This window comes from Acomys russatus, chromosome 20 (assembly GCF_903995435.1).
Source record: "Acomys russatus chromosome 20, mAcoRus1.1, whole genome shotgun sequence".
NCBI classification, from domain to species: Eukaryota; Metazoa; Chordata; class Mammalia; order Rodentia; family Muridae; genus Acomys; species Acomys russatus.
In genome coordinates this window covers 34,974,384-34,990,437 of record NC_067156.1, presented here as the reverse complement: position 1 = coordinate 34,990,437, position 16,054 = coordinate 34,974,384, and the positions used below count along the sequence as shown (strand labels likewise).

Sequence of the window (16,054 nt, the reverse complement as noted above, 5' to 3'; positions counted from 1 at the left end):
AGTCACAATCCTTTGTCACAGGACGGTCACACCCACACCTCCACGCCAAGGCAAGCACACGTGATGTCACAATAGGAGTGAATCCTTGAGAGGGAAAAAAATGTGATCTTCCAGCTAGGGCCTCTGGGTTTCTAAGCCGTCACTTTAGTAATCAAAATATTTTAGTCAAAACCACCAACCTTCCCCCATGACAGGTCTGAGCTGTGACATTTAAAAGATAGCAGCAACAATCAGCCAAAGTTGAAGGGTTGAATGGCATGAGTTTAGGAGTGAAGGGTTGAATGGCATGTGTTTAGGAGTGGATGGAGTTTGGTTTTTTGTTTTTGTTTTTAATTTCATTTCATTCTAATTCAGTGCCACTTACATTTGCCAGTAAAATACATTAAACATGTTCCAGAAAGAGTTGATTTAGCAGGTGTGAAAAACTCGTCTCCAGAGAGCAGAGGAGGTACATTTTCTGCCTTGCCATCTTTCCACAACAGGAGCAATGTTTACATTTCCTCATGCAGCACTTTAATGTATTCTTCTCTCACTCTCCAGAGGCAAGGAGGGAAGTATTTGAGGCTTTATTTTATTTTATTTTATTTTTTAGCTAGTGGCACCAAGCACTTAGGATCTGAGGGTTGTGATGTCTCTTCTCACTTGATATTAAAAAAATAAGAGCTCCTGTGTTTGCATTCGATCAGAGCGGCTCAGCTTGGTGGCCGATTAGGCAGGATAGAAGCAGCAACATTCTCCCCCCAGAAATGAGGCTTCTTGGTTAATGTAGTGGAAGCTAATAGATGCGGGTAGCAACATAATTTGTATTAAATCGAAGAGATCAGCTCTGTTGAAGAGTCTCAGGGTGACAGCAAGCCCTAAGAGTAATAATGGGACCTGACACTTTACGTGCCCACAATGGATTTAAATAGTCTTTCAGTTCTACTGTATATTTACCTGAAATTGAGTGTGGGCTTTCCCTTTTGATGCAAAAGAAATGTAAATATTGTAACCTGTGGGCTTCAGCTGTTTTTCATTGTGGTGACATAAACCCTCTATGCTCTCGTAGCTTCGAAAAGCAAACATGCCTGTCTTCAGACAGAGGCCTCATTGTCACAAGGCAGTCATCGAGAAAAGACGGAGTGGGAAGCTTGGATTGTTATGTGATTTGTTCATTTAACATGCGTAAAATTGTTGCCACTTCCTCCAGCCTCAAATAGCTCATTTATTCTAATTCTATGAGAAGGTGAGAAAGATCAAAAGGGAAAGACAGATAAATAAATCTTGAACCTGCCATCATCCTTAGAAAGGAGTTGAAAAATCGTGTACCAGAGAAAGCCACAAAGAAGGCAACAAATAAAATCAATTTGCATACATCCCAGGGCTGGCTGGGGTGGGGTTGGGGGCTGGGAGGATTAATTAGTTAATGTTTGGCAAGCTGCACCCAGAAGACAAGCTATGCAGAGGTGCTATTGTCACTTATTTCTGTTATTAATTAACAGTGTGATTGCCAAAAAACACCAGTAAGCCTCACAGTGTGTTTTTTCATTTTTTAATGCCGTGTGCGATGTCTATTACAGGAGTGATTCGGGAAAGTTACCTCAAAAGCAACGACCAGCTCGTTCCTGTCACCCTCTTGGCCATTGCAGTCATTCTGGCTTTTGTCATGGGAGCCGTCTTCTCTGGCATCATCGTGTATTGCGTGTGTGATCACCGGCGCAAAGACGTGGCGGTAGTGCAGCGCAAGGACAAAGAGCTCACCCACTCGCGTCGGGGATCTATGAGCAGTGTCACTAAGCTCAGTGGTCTCTTTGGGGACACCCAGTCCAAAGACCCAAAGCCCGAGGCCATCCTCACGCCCCTCATGCACAACGGCAAGCTGGCCACGCCTGGCAACACGGCCAAGATGCTCATCAAGGCTGACCAGCACCACTTGGACCTCACCGCTCTGCCCACGCCAGAGTCCACCCCGACGCTGCAACAGAAGCGGAAACCCAACCGCGGCAGTCGCGAGTGGGAGAGGAACCAGAACCTCATCAATGCCTGCACCAAGGACATGCCCCCCATGGGCTCTCCTGTGATTCCCACAGACCTGCCCCTTCGGGCTTCCCCAAGCCACATCCCCAGCGTGGTAGTCCTGCCCATCACTCAGCAGGGTTACCAACATGAGTATGTAGATCAGCCCAAAATGAGCGAGGTGGTGGCTCAGATGGCACTAGAGGACCAGGGTGCCACCCTGGAATATAAGACCATCAAAGAGCATCTGAGCAGCAAGAGTCCCAACCATGGGGTGAACCTTGTGGAGAACCTGGATAGCCTGCCCCCCAAAGTTCCACAGCGCGAGGCCTCCCTAGGTCCTCCGGGAGCCTCACTGTCGCAGACCGGCCTGAGCAAGCGGCTGGAAATGCAACACTCCTCCTCCTACGGGCTTGAATATAAGAGGAGCTACCCCACGAACTCGCTCACGAGAAGCCACCAGGCCACCACTCTCAAAAGAAACAATACTAACTCCTCCAATTCCTCCCACCTCTCCAGGAACCAGAGCTTTGGCCGGGGAGACAACCCGCCTCCCGCTCCGCAGCGGGTGGACTCTATCCAGGTGCACAGCTCCCAGCCCTCTGGCCAGGCCGTGACTGTTTCGAGGCAGCCCAGCCTCAATGCCTACAACTCACTGACGAGGTCGGGGCTGAAGCGCACACCCTCGCTAAAGCCAGATGTACCCCCCAAACCTTCCTTTGCTCCCCTTTCCACATCCCTGAAGCCCAATGATGCGTGTACATAATCCCAGGGGTTGGGGGCCAGGAGTTGAAGCATCAGACGAGGCGAGACACCCACCCAGCTCAGCAAGGTCTCCACTGCCTCGAGTATCCACCCGACCAAGATGGCCCTAGAGGAGCTGAGGACGCTGGTTCCTCCTCCCTGGGACAGGGATACTCTCAAAAATCGGGCCATGTGGTTTTGTGAAGGTTTAGCAACAGTCACCTCCATCTTTTCCTTCACGCGCCTCCACGTCGTACAGCAGGTCGGACTCACAAAAAAAAAAAAAAAAAAAAAAAAAAAAAGTCTTCAGTATCATCACAAACATGAGCCAAAAGCACATCCCCACCCCATGCCCACATGAACACACACACACACACGCACAGGCCACACTCACATGTGTGCACTACACACACATACACACACACACAACAACACACACACACACACAAAATGGTAAACAGTAACTACAGCATTTTGTCCGTGACGGCACAGGACATTACCAAACTTGGCTAAGCGTTCGAACATTTTTTTTTTTAAATCATGAAAATGAGAAAAGCAAAAAAACAAATAAATAAAAAAATAAAGAATTCATTGATAATTCTAACTCAGACTTTTAACAATGGCAGAAGTTTACTATGCGCAGATACTGTGAAATGCCCACCAGTGTTACAGCTTTGTTATAGCAGGTAAATGCCACGTTGGGCAACGATGTCATAGATTTCTGCTCCTCTTCGCTTTTAATGAATAACGTGACCGTTAACGCAAGTAACTCTTATTTATTGTTCACCCTTTTCTTTTTCCTTAAGGAAAAGACTCTTCCAAATAACCACCGTATGAACAGCTCTGCAGAAGCCCGTGGGAAGTTAAACTATTTAACGTGAAATCCATTAACTGGAATAATTGAGTTCCTTTATTTTTACAATAAATTCACTGAGCAAATAAGTTGGAGCTGGAATTCTGAGCTTCTTGTTTGGACTATCGGGTCAGTAGCTAAAAGAAAAGTGCTAAGAGAGGATATTTATCTAAATCTCCCAGTTAATTTGTCACTTGGGTTTCTGGCCAAGAAAAAAAAAAGTTTAAAAATCCTTCCAGATCCTAGCTTCCAACCAGGACAGAAATGTTTAGAATGGCACCTCTACCCCATTGTCGCAAACATGGCTTTGTCTAAAAATTCCCACTGTCATGAAGGCACCAGCTTGTGAAAAACCCCTCATCTCATTTCACCTTGCATGTGAAACAGCAAACAAAAATCCACAAACTGTGTGAACTAATTAATATGCTGGCTGCTACTGTGCATAAATTAATGATTTGATCACACCGGTGTTTCATGGGGTTACATCTGTGAATAGCCTGTTTTCCACATGTAAATTTGTGCCTTACACCCTGAGTTGTACACACTTGTAAACTGTTGTTGTGATCAACTTTCTTTTCCTACTTGAAATAAATGCAGATATTTATTTAAACCCCACCCTCCACTCAGCCCTCTGGAAGATTGGAGTCAAGCAAATGGGAAAAGAATTCAGTAGGTAGGGATGGTCGCAATGCCGAAGGCTGGCTGACACCCTTTAATTCATACTGCCTTCAGTCGTGCCAACTCCAACCACTGCTTGGCTATGTTGCAGAGCATGAACACCACCACCACCACCCAAGTGTTGTGGGTGGAAAAGCCCCTTTCCCAGAGCTCTCTGCTCCCCTTTATAATCCCAGATCATTTCAATATGGTGACATCCTCCTGAGCCAGCAGAGAAGGGACTAATGCCCCAGCCCTCCTTTCTGCTGTGTCCACTAACTGGAGAATTTGCTGTGGTGGTTGGGCAGGCAACTGGGAGGAAGTCTCCAAGCTGTGCCTTCAGCACTCCCATGCAATGCGCAGAGAATCAACAATGAAATAGACCAGGCAGGCAGGTCCCTGCTGTGATTAATGGGTACCCCCAAATACAAAGCAAACCACAATGGATGCTGCAAAATCCATTTGGGGGGGGGGAAGGTGTTTGGGTTTGTTTTTGTTTCTGTTTTTAAATTCCTTTATCTGTTTGTTGTTTGTAGAAGGTTGGGAGGGGGTAGTGTGCGTGTTTTGTTTTGTTTTTTTCCCTCCTCTCCTTGGGTTTCATTTGCTAAAGCACACAGAAGGAAACTTTGTTTACTCTATCATGAACAAAAAAAAAAAAAATTGTCTGCACACTGTAAACCCTGAACATTGTTTTCATATAAACAGTTTATTTGGTGGTCTCTTTGTCTCTTTCTTTTTCCGGTTTGATCTGGATTTAGTTTTGTCTTAAAACTAAAAAGTAAAAAATAAAAAAACTTTCAGAAACAACAAAAGATTGACTAGGACAGATTTGAATTGGTTAGTTACTACATTGTATCCGCCGTCAGAGCAGTCCCTGAGAGCCCCCAGTGTACAGCTGAGCGCATGTGCACAGCCCTTTGTTCTGAGGGCTTCTTGCAGATCAGCTAGGCTGTTTGAGATACCTAAGAAATCTTTAGGTTTTTCATTTGCTTTTTAGTAGAGCTATTGCTCACGGCCTGTAACCACTGTGCCCTGGAACCATGAAGACTTTTCTAGAAACAGATGCTGTTTTCTCCCTTTCCTTTTCTTCACAAATGCAAAATTTTTTTAAAGGTGGTGAGTATCAGTCATCCTGATACCTTCTCTTTGTGTTTGACTCCCAAGACTATCGCCCCAATCTTGCGTCCGTGTTAATGGGCGTCATTGCCTCAGCTGTGTTAAGGAGACCTGTGTCAAAACCCGCATCCCTGCATCCCACTGGCCTGTTATTTTCAGTGTTAACCCCACAGTGTGTTGAGCTGCTCTTCTGCGTTTACATGCCCCCTCTCCATTTCTGCCCTCATCTTGTGTGGGGTGACTGTCCACAAACCTGAGCGTGCCTTTGCTTTCCACCATGGCTAGACACTGTAGATGCAAAAAACTCAGACGTACATTGGTTGTAAAGTTGTTAAAAAAAAAAAAAAGTTGTGATGTCACCAATTTTCCTTCCGTCTCCACACATCCTAACATCTGACTCATAGTTTAATGTATGTTGTAAAAAAAAAAAGAAAAGAAAAGAAAGAAAGAAAGAAATGAGAAAGAAAAGGAGGAAGAAAGAAAAATCGAGGAAAGGGCTCGTCATTACTGAAGAGTAATAAAAACCAGACTGTTCTACGTTATCTTTTGTGTCCTGAATGCTTTTGTTTATGTCTTCAATTTTCATTTTTTAGCCACTCTCCTGCCCCTTGCCCTTTTAGCATATGACTCTGTTTCTTCTGCCTCTATCTGGTTTCCACATTATAAACAACCAGATAGTTAGAGGTATTTGTTTGCAGTACCCTCACCCTGCTCCCTCCACCCAATGTATTGATGTATTTTCTGTGCCTGCACCCAGCCTGGAGCAGGGTTTCTGCAGAAGCCTCTGTAATTAAAAAGCAGAACACGCGTTGACTCCCTCTATTCATTTCATGTGCTTTCTTTTTATGGGCTTGTTCATCATCAAACATTTATGGTCGGCTTGATAGTTTAAGAGATCAAGGCTAGGATTTTAGTATGGAGGGTCCACTAAAAATAGATCCTTGTGCAGATGTGACTTCAGCCTTCTTACATATTGATAAGGTGGAGGGGCTGGGAATGCTCCCTGCTAGCATCTCTTTCTTGTCACTGGGAAAATGGCTGAGGTTATATTGGGATGGAGAGTTTTTTTTTGTTTTGTTTTTTTGTTTTTTTCCAAGATAGCATTATGAAATGCTTATGTCAGGCTTTCCCCTCTGGAGACTTTTTAAAAAACAATTATTTAAACAAGTCTTTAGTAGTGAAAACATGTTGTAAGCCAGTTTCTGAGCGAGAAGCTGCAGGGTGGGCCTTAGTTCACATCCAGAGTGATGTCTTGATCTGGACCTGACACCTTTTCATAAATCACTTCTAAATGTGTTTGGGTTTTTTTTTTTCTTTTTAATGCACACTTGTATTGGTACATAATCGTCGTACCTAGTGAGTGAGTATCGTAGTGATGCTCATAACATGAGCGTGTCATGGAATAGGTCGCGCTCACTAGTTGTATTTCTTGAAGTCCATCCATACTGCCAACACATTAGCCGCAGGGTTGACTCTTTTCTGCCTCCTCATTTGCATAGAGAGATTAACATAGATTCTTTAATCTCCAAAGGTAAGGATCAAGTACTGAACAAGTTCCCCAGAACCTAGGTCATCACGTGACCACCTTTGAGCTGGTCCTGAAAGGAGGCATTCTCTGGCCAGCCAGCTCAGAAAGGGGCTAGCTTACACAGAGGCAGCTTGGGGTCTGTCTGGGAAAGGAAAATTTGGTTTTCTTTGAGCAGGGCTTTTGAGAACTGAGCACCGGAGCCCTCCTTGCTTGAAGAATGGGCAGCACACAGGTATCCAGGCTTTTAGAAAGCGACCTGACAGCAGTGTGGAAAATAGTGGGCCCCAGGGCAGAGGTGCAGGTATTGGAGACCGAGTCGAGTTACAGGCGCCATTGACAGGAGCAAGGTAAGAGCAACACTCACACTCAGAAATTGTCCTTCCAACGCAGGCAAAAGTGTTCTTTTTTTTTTTATTTTTTTTATTTTTAATCTGTTAAAAGCTTCCTTCTTACATGATGGGCAAGCTTATCCTGCTCAGTTGTCCCCAAGTGTCCTCTCATAAAACTGCAAGGATGGCCCACAGCTGGTTCATTAGAAAAAAAAAATGGAGGAAGATGGGACAGAGGGAAGGATTTGTGAGAGACCCCAAAGCTGATAGAGAACAGCTGCACAGAACACTAGCCCATCATCTCTTGCCCCCGTTCACTCAGATCAGCAGAGCAACATTTGATAGAAAGATCTGATGCCAGCCAGGATCCAGCACTCAGGGAGGCAGAGGCAGGTGGATCGCTGTGAGGTCAAGGGTTCAAGGCCAGCCTGGTCTACAAAGCGAGTCTAGGACAACCAAACCTACACAGAGAAACCCCATCTCGAAAAACAAGGAAAGAGAAAGAGGGAGGGATGACCTGATGCCCTCCTTCAATGGCATCGCAACCCCAGTCCTTTATAAACTAAGCACATGGAAAGCTTTCCTTTTGCCGAGGCCAGGGGTGGGCAGGTTTGAAGTAAGCCATCCTAGCAGGACAGCCTCATATTTATCTGGTGCCATCGGCTGCTGTCTTGCAAGGAGGCAACAGAGGCCGAACAGGTGTAGCAAGTATTTTAGCTGGAGCCCCAGGGATGCCCTCACTTAGATTGGGAAGAAAACAAAACAAAACACCTAAGACAACCCGATTTTTAATTGCTGTGTTTGCTTGCTTGGGTGCTTGTTAACAAGACTGGAGGTTTCTGCAGGCTGTCTTTAAACTGGTGCCTAAGGAGTCACTGCCCTCACACAGATGCCAGAGCGGACATGTTGGACCTGACTTCTTTCCTTAAGCTCCATGTCAGGTAAACACAGCCTTGCCATTTGGCAGAAGTCAATCAAGATGCCCTGAACCTCAGTGCATGAGTTTTGCTGTCTGAACAAAGGCTCTTTCAAAACAAAGTCATTCAGCAAGTGAAAGTGTCAGAAAGGCAGCTCTGATTTCACACACTGGTCCATTTGGCTGGAGGGAAAAGGACAGGAGAAATTTAAAGGAAGCCCATAGAAATGAAATAATGTGATTAAGAACATAATCCTTTCCCTGGCTCAGCCCTGTGACAGCTGGGCATTTGGACCAGCAGCCCTCAGAAACTCCATCTCATGCTTGTCTTAAAACCAGGTGGTGACGTAGCTCCCGTACAGAGGCAAGATGGAAGAGCTCACATTTATTGATCGGGACTACCAGACAGATGGGGATCTTCAATATTCCATTTAGAGTATTGTCTATCCCCTGAGATGGGGGAGGTTGACCTCGACGGAGGGTTAGGGCTGAAGTGATGCGCATTAAATGTGGCTGGGCAGAAAAACTGTGCAGATGTCCTGGCAGTAATGGAAATGAAATTTGAGCAAATCCAGGGAAACATGCATCAGCATGTACACACGAAGAAATTCTATGCTGTGGCTTTTTTCTTGAACCAAAACTGTCACAGAGGTCAGAACCGCAGGACGGGTGTCTTCTGAAGGGAATCACTTCAGATGTGCTTTCTCCTCTTTTCTTGGTAAACCTGAGTTCAACCTGAGCACTTTTTTGGGGGGGGGGGGGAGTTGTGGTGAACAACAAATTCAGAATTGTGAACAGAGGAGGTTGACAAGGAGCTTTCTGTAGGTCTCTTACACTGCCAGAGGTAGCTAACAACTTCTTCAGTCTTCTTAATCACCTTCAGAAGGAAGACTCTCCGGGGATTCATTAGCGTCATCCCCAAGGCAAGCCTCCATCCTGCTAGCCCTCTGTAATACTGGTCCAAATAAGGGAAGCTAATGAAAGGGAAAGTAGGTAACCATGAAATCAGAAGCGGTTTGCATTGGTGGTTTCCAACAACAGCAATAAAAGCAGACGAAGGCGACCTTGAACATGATACTAGACACGGGGAAACCAACTGCAAAGACATTTGGGCCGGGGTTCCTGCTTCCTTCCTATAAAGACAAGGATGACAACTCAGCCAGGACCAGATCGCTTCTTGGGTGTCATGACAACTGTCTGTGCATGTGTAAGGGAGGTGAGAAATTGGGCTGCTCTCAACAAAATCTTGTGCCCACTCTCTGATGTAGACACTGAATGTTTGGCATAGCTAGTAGTGTCCTGTCGGTGAAAAAAATGTGAATTTTAATAGTAAGGCTAGTAATTTTTTATAAATAAATAAATAAATAGTGCAATGATCCCACCATCCAGAGAGGGTCATGCTTTCCAATTACCGAAAACCATGATATTATGCGTTTTTAGCATATTGTATTCTGCAAGCATCGCCTTGTTCATGCCATCCCTTCATCTTCAGTGTGATGGACAGTAAGGACATGATCGTCCCTATTTTACAGAAATTGGAATTCGGGGAGGGACCTCTTAGGACAGCACTTAGCATGGAAATGTAGTCATGTTTCACAGACCTTTGTGTTGACATCATCCCTGCAGCTCTCTCAGGGACACCTCAGGTTACACAATTACCCAGCTTCACTGAAGGGAAGAGACTCCTTCGGTGTTTCCCAAGAGGGATGATCACAACAATAAAGTCCCCAAAATAAGGGCTCATCACACATGGTCTATTTTAAGGCCATTGTGCTCTAATATTTTTCCATAATTAAAGATTACGACTCTTCTGTCCTATGTCTGCAGAGTCCCAGGGCCAGCCATGTAAGAGCTATCAACAAAGCGGGGACAGAGGGAGCTAGAGGCAAACATGGTGGCTGCCCTTATGAGGGTAGACCCTGCCACTTCAGACATGGTGATAACCTACCTCTGAGCAAGAGAGGACAAAAGGCTCAGCCTTGGCAGCTGCTTTCTCCTATCTTTGCCACACAGGTCACAAAAGAAGTTTCAGAAGTTTATAAGAACACAGGCTGTATGAAAAACAGACATAAAACCAAGAGCAAACAAAACAAAAAAATCCTACATGGGACAGCTTGGAGAATTTTCCCAACCTTCTTACAAAGGACAGAGGTCATTAGAAAAAGAAAAGTGTGGAAGAAATGCCCACTCTTGTCTCTCTGTCCCCAAAGGATGATTTGAACTCAACACCTGCTCACTACCTCGCATTCCCCTCCTCATCCATTCCCCAAGTTCTGTGCTGTAACAGCCAATAGACTAGACCTCCTGGAGTAAATAAGCTAAAGCAACGTGCTCTACGGGAGAGACTCTGCTGTCCTCTCTGTTGTCTCCGGGCTACTCAGCAGGCTGGACTTCTGCACAGCACGATGATGAAGCTGAACTCCTCCAGCCCCGGGCAGATGACCTAAGATCCTGCTGACAGGAAGATGAGGGTGGACATTCCTCAGATCCCACTGTTTTCTTTATTCTGATTGCTCTGTTTCGTTTGCTTCCTTGTTAGACAGTTAAAGGCCTGTTTCCAATCTATGTAGGCTTTCCTCTATGCACAAACGTGCTTTGTGGTAAATAAGGAGCCTTGATTGCGATCAACTACACCTACAGTAACTGGGCATAAAACACGTATGTAATCGCACCTGCATTGCAATACTGTTTACTTAATTATGCACTTATTAAAAGTAACAACTGTGGAAGCAATGAACTTTTCCTGATCCAAAGGGTCAGAGTCAATAGCCAGTTAACTTTAAAGAGGAAGTTACAGATTTCAAAGTGTAGATTGCCATTGCTGAATGCCTGACTACTCCTTTCTCGGAGATGTGTGTGTGTGTGTGTGTGTGAGAGAGAGAGAGAGAGAGAGAGAGAGAGAGAGAGAGAGAGAGAGAGAGAGGCAGAGACAGAGACAGAGACAGAGACAGAGACAGAGACAGAGAGAAACAGAGAATCAGAGACAGACAGGACACACAGAGAAATTGTCTGTTGAAGGTTGGTGTATGTGTCAGCTGATTTGAATTCTTATTGGTGTTTAATTTTACTTAAGAACCAAAGATTTATTCTCTTCTCTTTCTAGGGTAAAGAGAAAGCCTATGATCACATTTCTTGCTTCAGGAGAAAAGATAATGTGTTAGACCTATAAGTATGAATAGAAACACGTATATAGTCATATTTCCTGACTGTGTAATTTAAACAGTGTAAGTCAGTAGGGAAGGGCGGTAATTGCAGCCAAAGTAAGCGAGGTGAAAATTACTAGGTGCAGGAGCATCTGCATCTCATTTTAATTAGATGACTATAATAGCAAGATCAAAAACTTTTCCTTGTCACTCAATCTTTCTAATAGAGAAGCCAAAGGGATCATTTTGTCCCCGGGAAAGTTACCCCAAAACAATTCTCTCTCTCCTTACCTAGCTAGAGCAACAGATGGATCTGGGCCCAGGAACACAGTGCAGTGTGTGTGTGTGTGTGTGTGTGTGTGTGTGTGTGTGCGAGAGAGAGAGAGAGAGCGCGCGCATTTGTCTGTATATGTGTATGTATCTTTGTGTGTATGCATGTGTGTATATATGTGAATGTATGCATGGGGGGGCAGGGAGTACTGTGAGAAAGAAATGTTCTAAGACTGACCCACAAAGGCTAAGAACAATCATTCTTAACTCAGCAGCTTGGCAATTTCCCTTCACAGGGTAAGATACCAGAAGTGTGCTGGACCTGCTCTCTGTGGGTCACTGTTTGGGACAGTAGTCCAGATTTCTGCCCTGTTCTTTTCCTCACCTGAAAAATAGACTTAGTAACACCTCCCCATCCACCCTAGAGGAGTGTGCAAAAGTCAAATCAGGTGAAGGTTTAAAGCACTTGACACACTCCAAATTCTATTCTGTCTCCATTTTCCATTGTGGTCAACAAAATGAGAATCCCAGCCCTTAGAGTCTCCATCTTGCTGATAATGAGTGTCTGTCTGTCTGTCTGTCTGTCATCTGTCTGTAGTCTGTCTGTCTGTCTGTCTGTCTGTCTGTCTCTCTCTCTCTCTCTCTCCCCACCCTCCACCCCCACCCTACTCACTCCAGCCTCCTCTTAGCTCAAAGCAAAGTCAACCAGCGGTACATGGCTAAGCAAGCCTTGCTATCCTGCCTAGAAGACTAAAACATTCTGTTTCCATCTCACTGTTGTAGCATACCTACCATGTGATGCCCATATCGTGGTCTAGGGTCAGAAGTTCTTCAGTGTTATGTTAAGTGAAATAAATTAACAAAGAGTGTCTACATAGTCTTTCTAGTATGTAGACTATACACAAAGTTGACTCACAGGGACAGAGGACACAGTGATAGTTGCTAGGAACTAGGGTAAAGCAGAAATAGACAAATGTGGGTCAAAGGGTACAAACTTGTTATCAAATGAACAAGTGATGGGGATTTAATGTTCAGCATGGGCATGATAGATATGTTAATTAACTTGACTGTGGCAATCACTACTCTATGTATATGCATATACATCCAACAGTCACATTGTATTTAAAATAATCATACACCGGACATAAGTTCAATATTTATCAATTAAAATTTTTAAGGAAATCTTTATTTAAAAAAGGAAGAATGGACACTGTGAGAAGTCACCCATCTGTCACAATTTATATATATGCGAAGTCATACAAATCTTACTGTACGTTGTGAAGATACAGTAGCCAAGCAGGACCCACAGTGCACCAACACTTAGGTGCCTGCCCCCAGCAAGCCTTCCCTGGTCTCCTCGGCTGAGGTGTGCTCCTGACTCTCAGAGTACCCCCAGCCTCCACTATAAATTTCTACTGCCCATCATAAAGCTTTGCTCACCCTTGTGCTATAAGCATACTAAGACCAATAATTTTCTATTTCCCACTTTTATATGCCCAAAGTCTACACTGAGCCTAGCGAGTTGTAGGTGCTTAGTAATCATTGCTAAATGGTGCATTCACTAACAGACAGTTGGGATTGCGTCTCCATGTACCGCAGAGGCAACATTGCTGCTAGTGGTTGCTATAAATGTAGTGGTACTTGATGGCACACTCACTGCTTGCACACTGGCCTAGGTGTTTTCTGGATAGTAGGCTATTTGATCCTCACAAGAATCTTATCAGGCCTGGCTGCCTTGCCTGGCCTCAGTGGATGAGGAAAAGCTCAGTCTTGATGCGACTTGATGTGCTGGAGGGAGGGGGTGGGGAGGGGGGGGGGGAGGGGCACACTCCGTTTCTGAGGACAAAGGGTGGGGGGATAGGAGAGAAGAAGGCAAGAGGGAGGAACCAGGGGGAGAGCAGGGAAGGAGCTATGATCAAAATATAAAGTGAACAGATATATTAAAAGTAAATTTAAAAAAAAAATAGTAAAATTTTATCTACCCAAGGCAGAATTGCAAATGTCCTTTCTTTTATGTTTATGTATCTCTTTGCTAATATTGCCACAATAAACAAAAATAAATGATGGCATTAAAAAATCCTATCAAGTAGGTAGTCCATGTTATTTCCATTTGACACATAAAGTAACTGGTAGAATAGAAACATAAAGAATTTCCTCATACACACCAAGCTAGTAATTACTGGATGGGGAGTGTGCATTCAGGTGACCCTGTAACCGAGGCTTTCAGTTATCAAGTCTCATTAGGTGGCATGGGGACCCTTTTAAAACATGATCAAGAGTGACTAGCAGACACCAAGAGACAGCCTACACTGTAGGAACCAGTGATTAACAACGCAAGGGAAGGGAGTCAGACTAAGCCCTCAGCAGCTCTCTTCCCTCAGCAGCTCTCTTCCAACGGTATACCGTAGAAATGCCGCGCAGCTGATCCTGCAGCTAGTCCATATGTGTACACCCACGTCAGTCCTGCTCAGATGTGCATGCCATTTTTCAAAGGGCTTTAGCATCTGAGATAAAGTAAGTGGTTGAAATTTCGCATGCTTCCAACACAACAAACAAAACCGCCTAGTACCCTCACACTCAACCCTCACCACATCCCCACCCCAGTGCACGTTAAGGTCCAAAGTCACTCACAAAAAAAAAAAAAAAAAAAAAAAGAAAGAAAGAAAGAAAGAAAGAAAATAACAAGAGAATGTCTGCATTAGTGGAATCTCAATCTGAGTTGACCCACGATGGCTGGGGCGGGGGGAGGGGGGGGTGGACAGGGGGGATTCTGACCAGAGTGACACAGCAGGCACATAAGCATATCATTTGTGGGGGCCAAATGTGTGCTTACAGATCTTAGCTGAGAATAAGAGAAAGGAGTGGGGACTGAGAGACGGAGTTTGTTAATGCTCTGCTGTGTAAGTAATGATAAGAGTCTCCTAAAACCACCTTAGGAGGTGATTTTAAAAGCAACTCGGGCATATTTCAGAGACGAGGGGTAGACTCGTAATTTGGAAGGGGGAAAGACAACAAGATTTGATTTCACGGGTGCTCCAGCAAAAGGAGCATAATCTTATCCAGTTCTAGCAAATACAATCTGAACCATTCAACCTCCCATAAAGGTGTATCGCCTTCACTGGAGCAAACTGCAGATTAAGCTTTTTTTTTTTTTTTTTTTTTAATGCTGTTCAAATTGCCTGTGAAGCAACCTTTCATGAGATATGATGGCTCAAACAATTTTGCAAAGAGCAGAAGACAAAGAATACATTTTTACACTGAACTGGTTTCCTAGGAAACACAGAAAAATGTAATACCATATTTCCTAGAGGTGGTTCAAGGCCCAGGGCTCCTCTTAACTTTTTTTTTTTTTTTCAGCAATGTTTAACATCTGCCTTTCCCTCTCTCCACAGAGGGAAGCTGGATGGCCCAAGTAAACGCATCTAGAGGCCCAGGTGTCCTTTCATCAATTGACTGCCCATTCTACACAAAGGGAGTAGACATGAGCCTCCATTGCTCTCTGAAGCAATTGGAAGTAGAAAATTAAGAAAAATGCATACCATTTTGCTCTTCCGTTAAAAAAAAAAAAAAAAAAAAATCCTCAAACCTCAACTAAGAAACTAAGGTGGAAAAAGTCAACTCACTCTTGAAAAGAATCACGTCTAAATTATTCTGCCTCCAGGTCTCTAAATACCATTTATTTAAATTTTATTTTTGCTTTGGCTCTTCATCCAGCCCTGTGATGTGCGGGCATATGTAGGCTGACAAGGACGAGCCTGAATTAGCAGGCTTATGCATTTTTCAAGGTCACGTGCAAAGGGTAGAGGTGGCAGAGAAGCTTGGGATGCAGGCTAGGAGAAGCTTTTAAGGAGCAAGATATTAGAAATGGCACCTCTGGTGGTCCTGATGTCCTCCACCCTAACCTGCGTCAAAGGGATATTGTAAGAAGTCTGTGGGAACATCTGGGCTGTGTGGGAAGGAGTTAAATTTGATTTTAAAACAAATAGAGAATCAAAACTTCAAGTTTCACTTATTCAAAAAATTGGGATGAAAAGCAAAATGATGTTTTTGAGAAGTTTTGGGACTTTGTGGAGTGTGAGTGAAGGATGCGGAGGCCGTAGCTTCATAGCAGCCCTTGTTCTGTGTGCTTCCGTGTCATCTGCCCTGAGACTCAGAGAAGACACCAGATGGAGGGGATGGGTGGGGACAGTAGGTGCTCACCTGTGTGTGCGAGTGTCAATGTGTGTGTGTGTGTGTGTGTGTGTGTGTGTGTATGAGTGCGTGTGAGAGAATGAGAGAGAGTGAGTGTGTGTGTATGTGCACGTATGTGTGAGATATGTGTGACTGTGTCTATGCGTATGTGTGTGAGTTGTGTACATGAGTATTAGAGAGAACGTATGTGAGTGTGTGTGAGAGTTGTAAATGTGTGTGCATGTGAAAGTGTATGTGTGGTGAGTATGGTATGAGTGTGTGTGTGTGTGTGTGTGTGTGTGTGTGTGTAAAGTGCAACATAGAAGTCTAAGT

At 44.4% G+C, this 16,054-nt stretch overlaps 1 protein-coding gene across 1 annotated transcript in view; it reads left to right on the top strand.

Moving 5' to 3' along the window:
- Positions 1-3,288, top strand: part of Sema6a (semaphorin 6A) — a 116,853-nt gene extending 113,565 nt beyond the window's left edge. The window contains exon 20 of the mRNA XM_051163069.1: positions 1,560-3,288. Coding sequence (XP_051019026.1) covers positions 1,560-2,761 — 1,202 coding nt within the window. The 3' untranslated portion in view covers positions 2,762-3,288. The remainder of the gene's footprint in view (positions 1-1,559) is intronic.
- Positions 3,289-16,054: the final 12,766 nt, after the last annotated feature.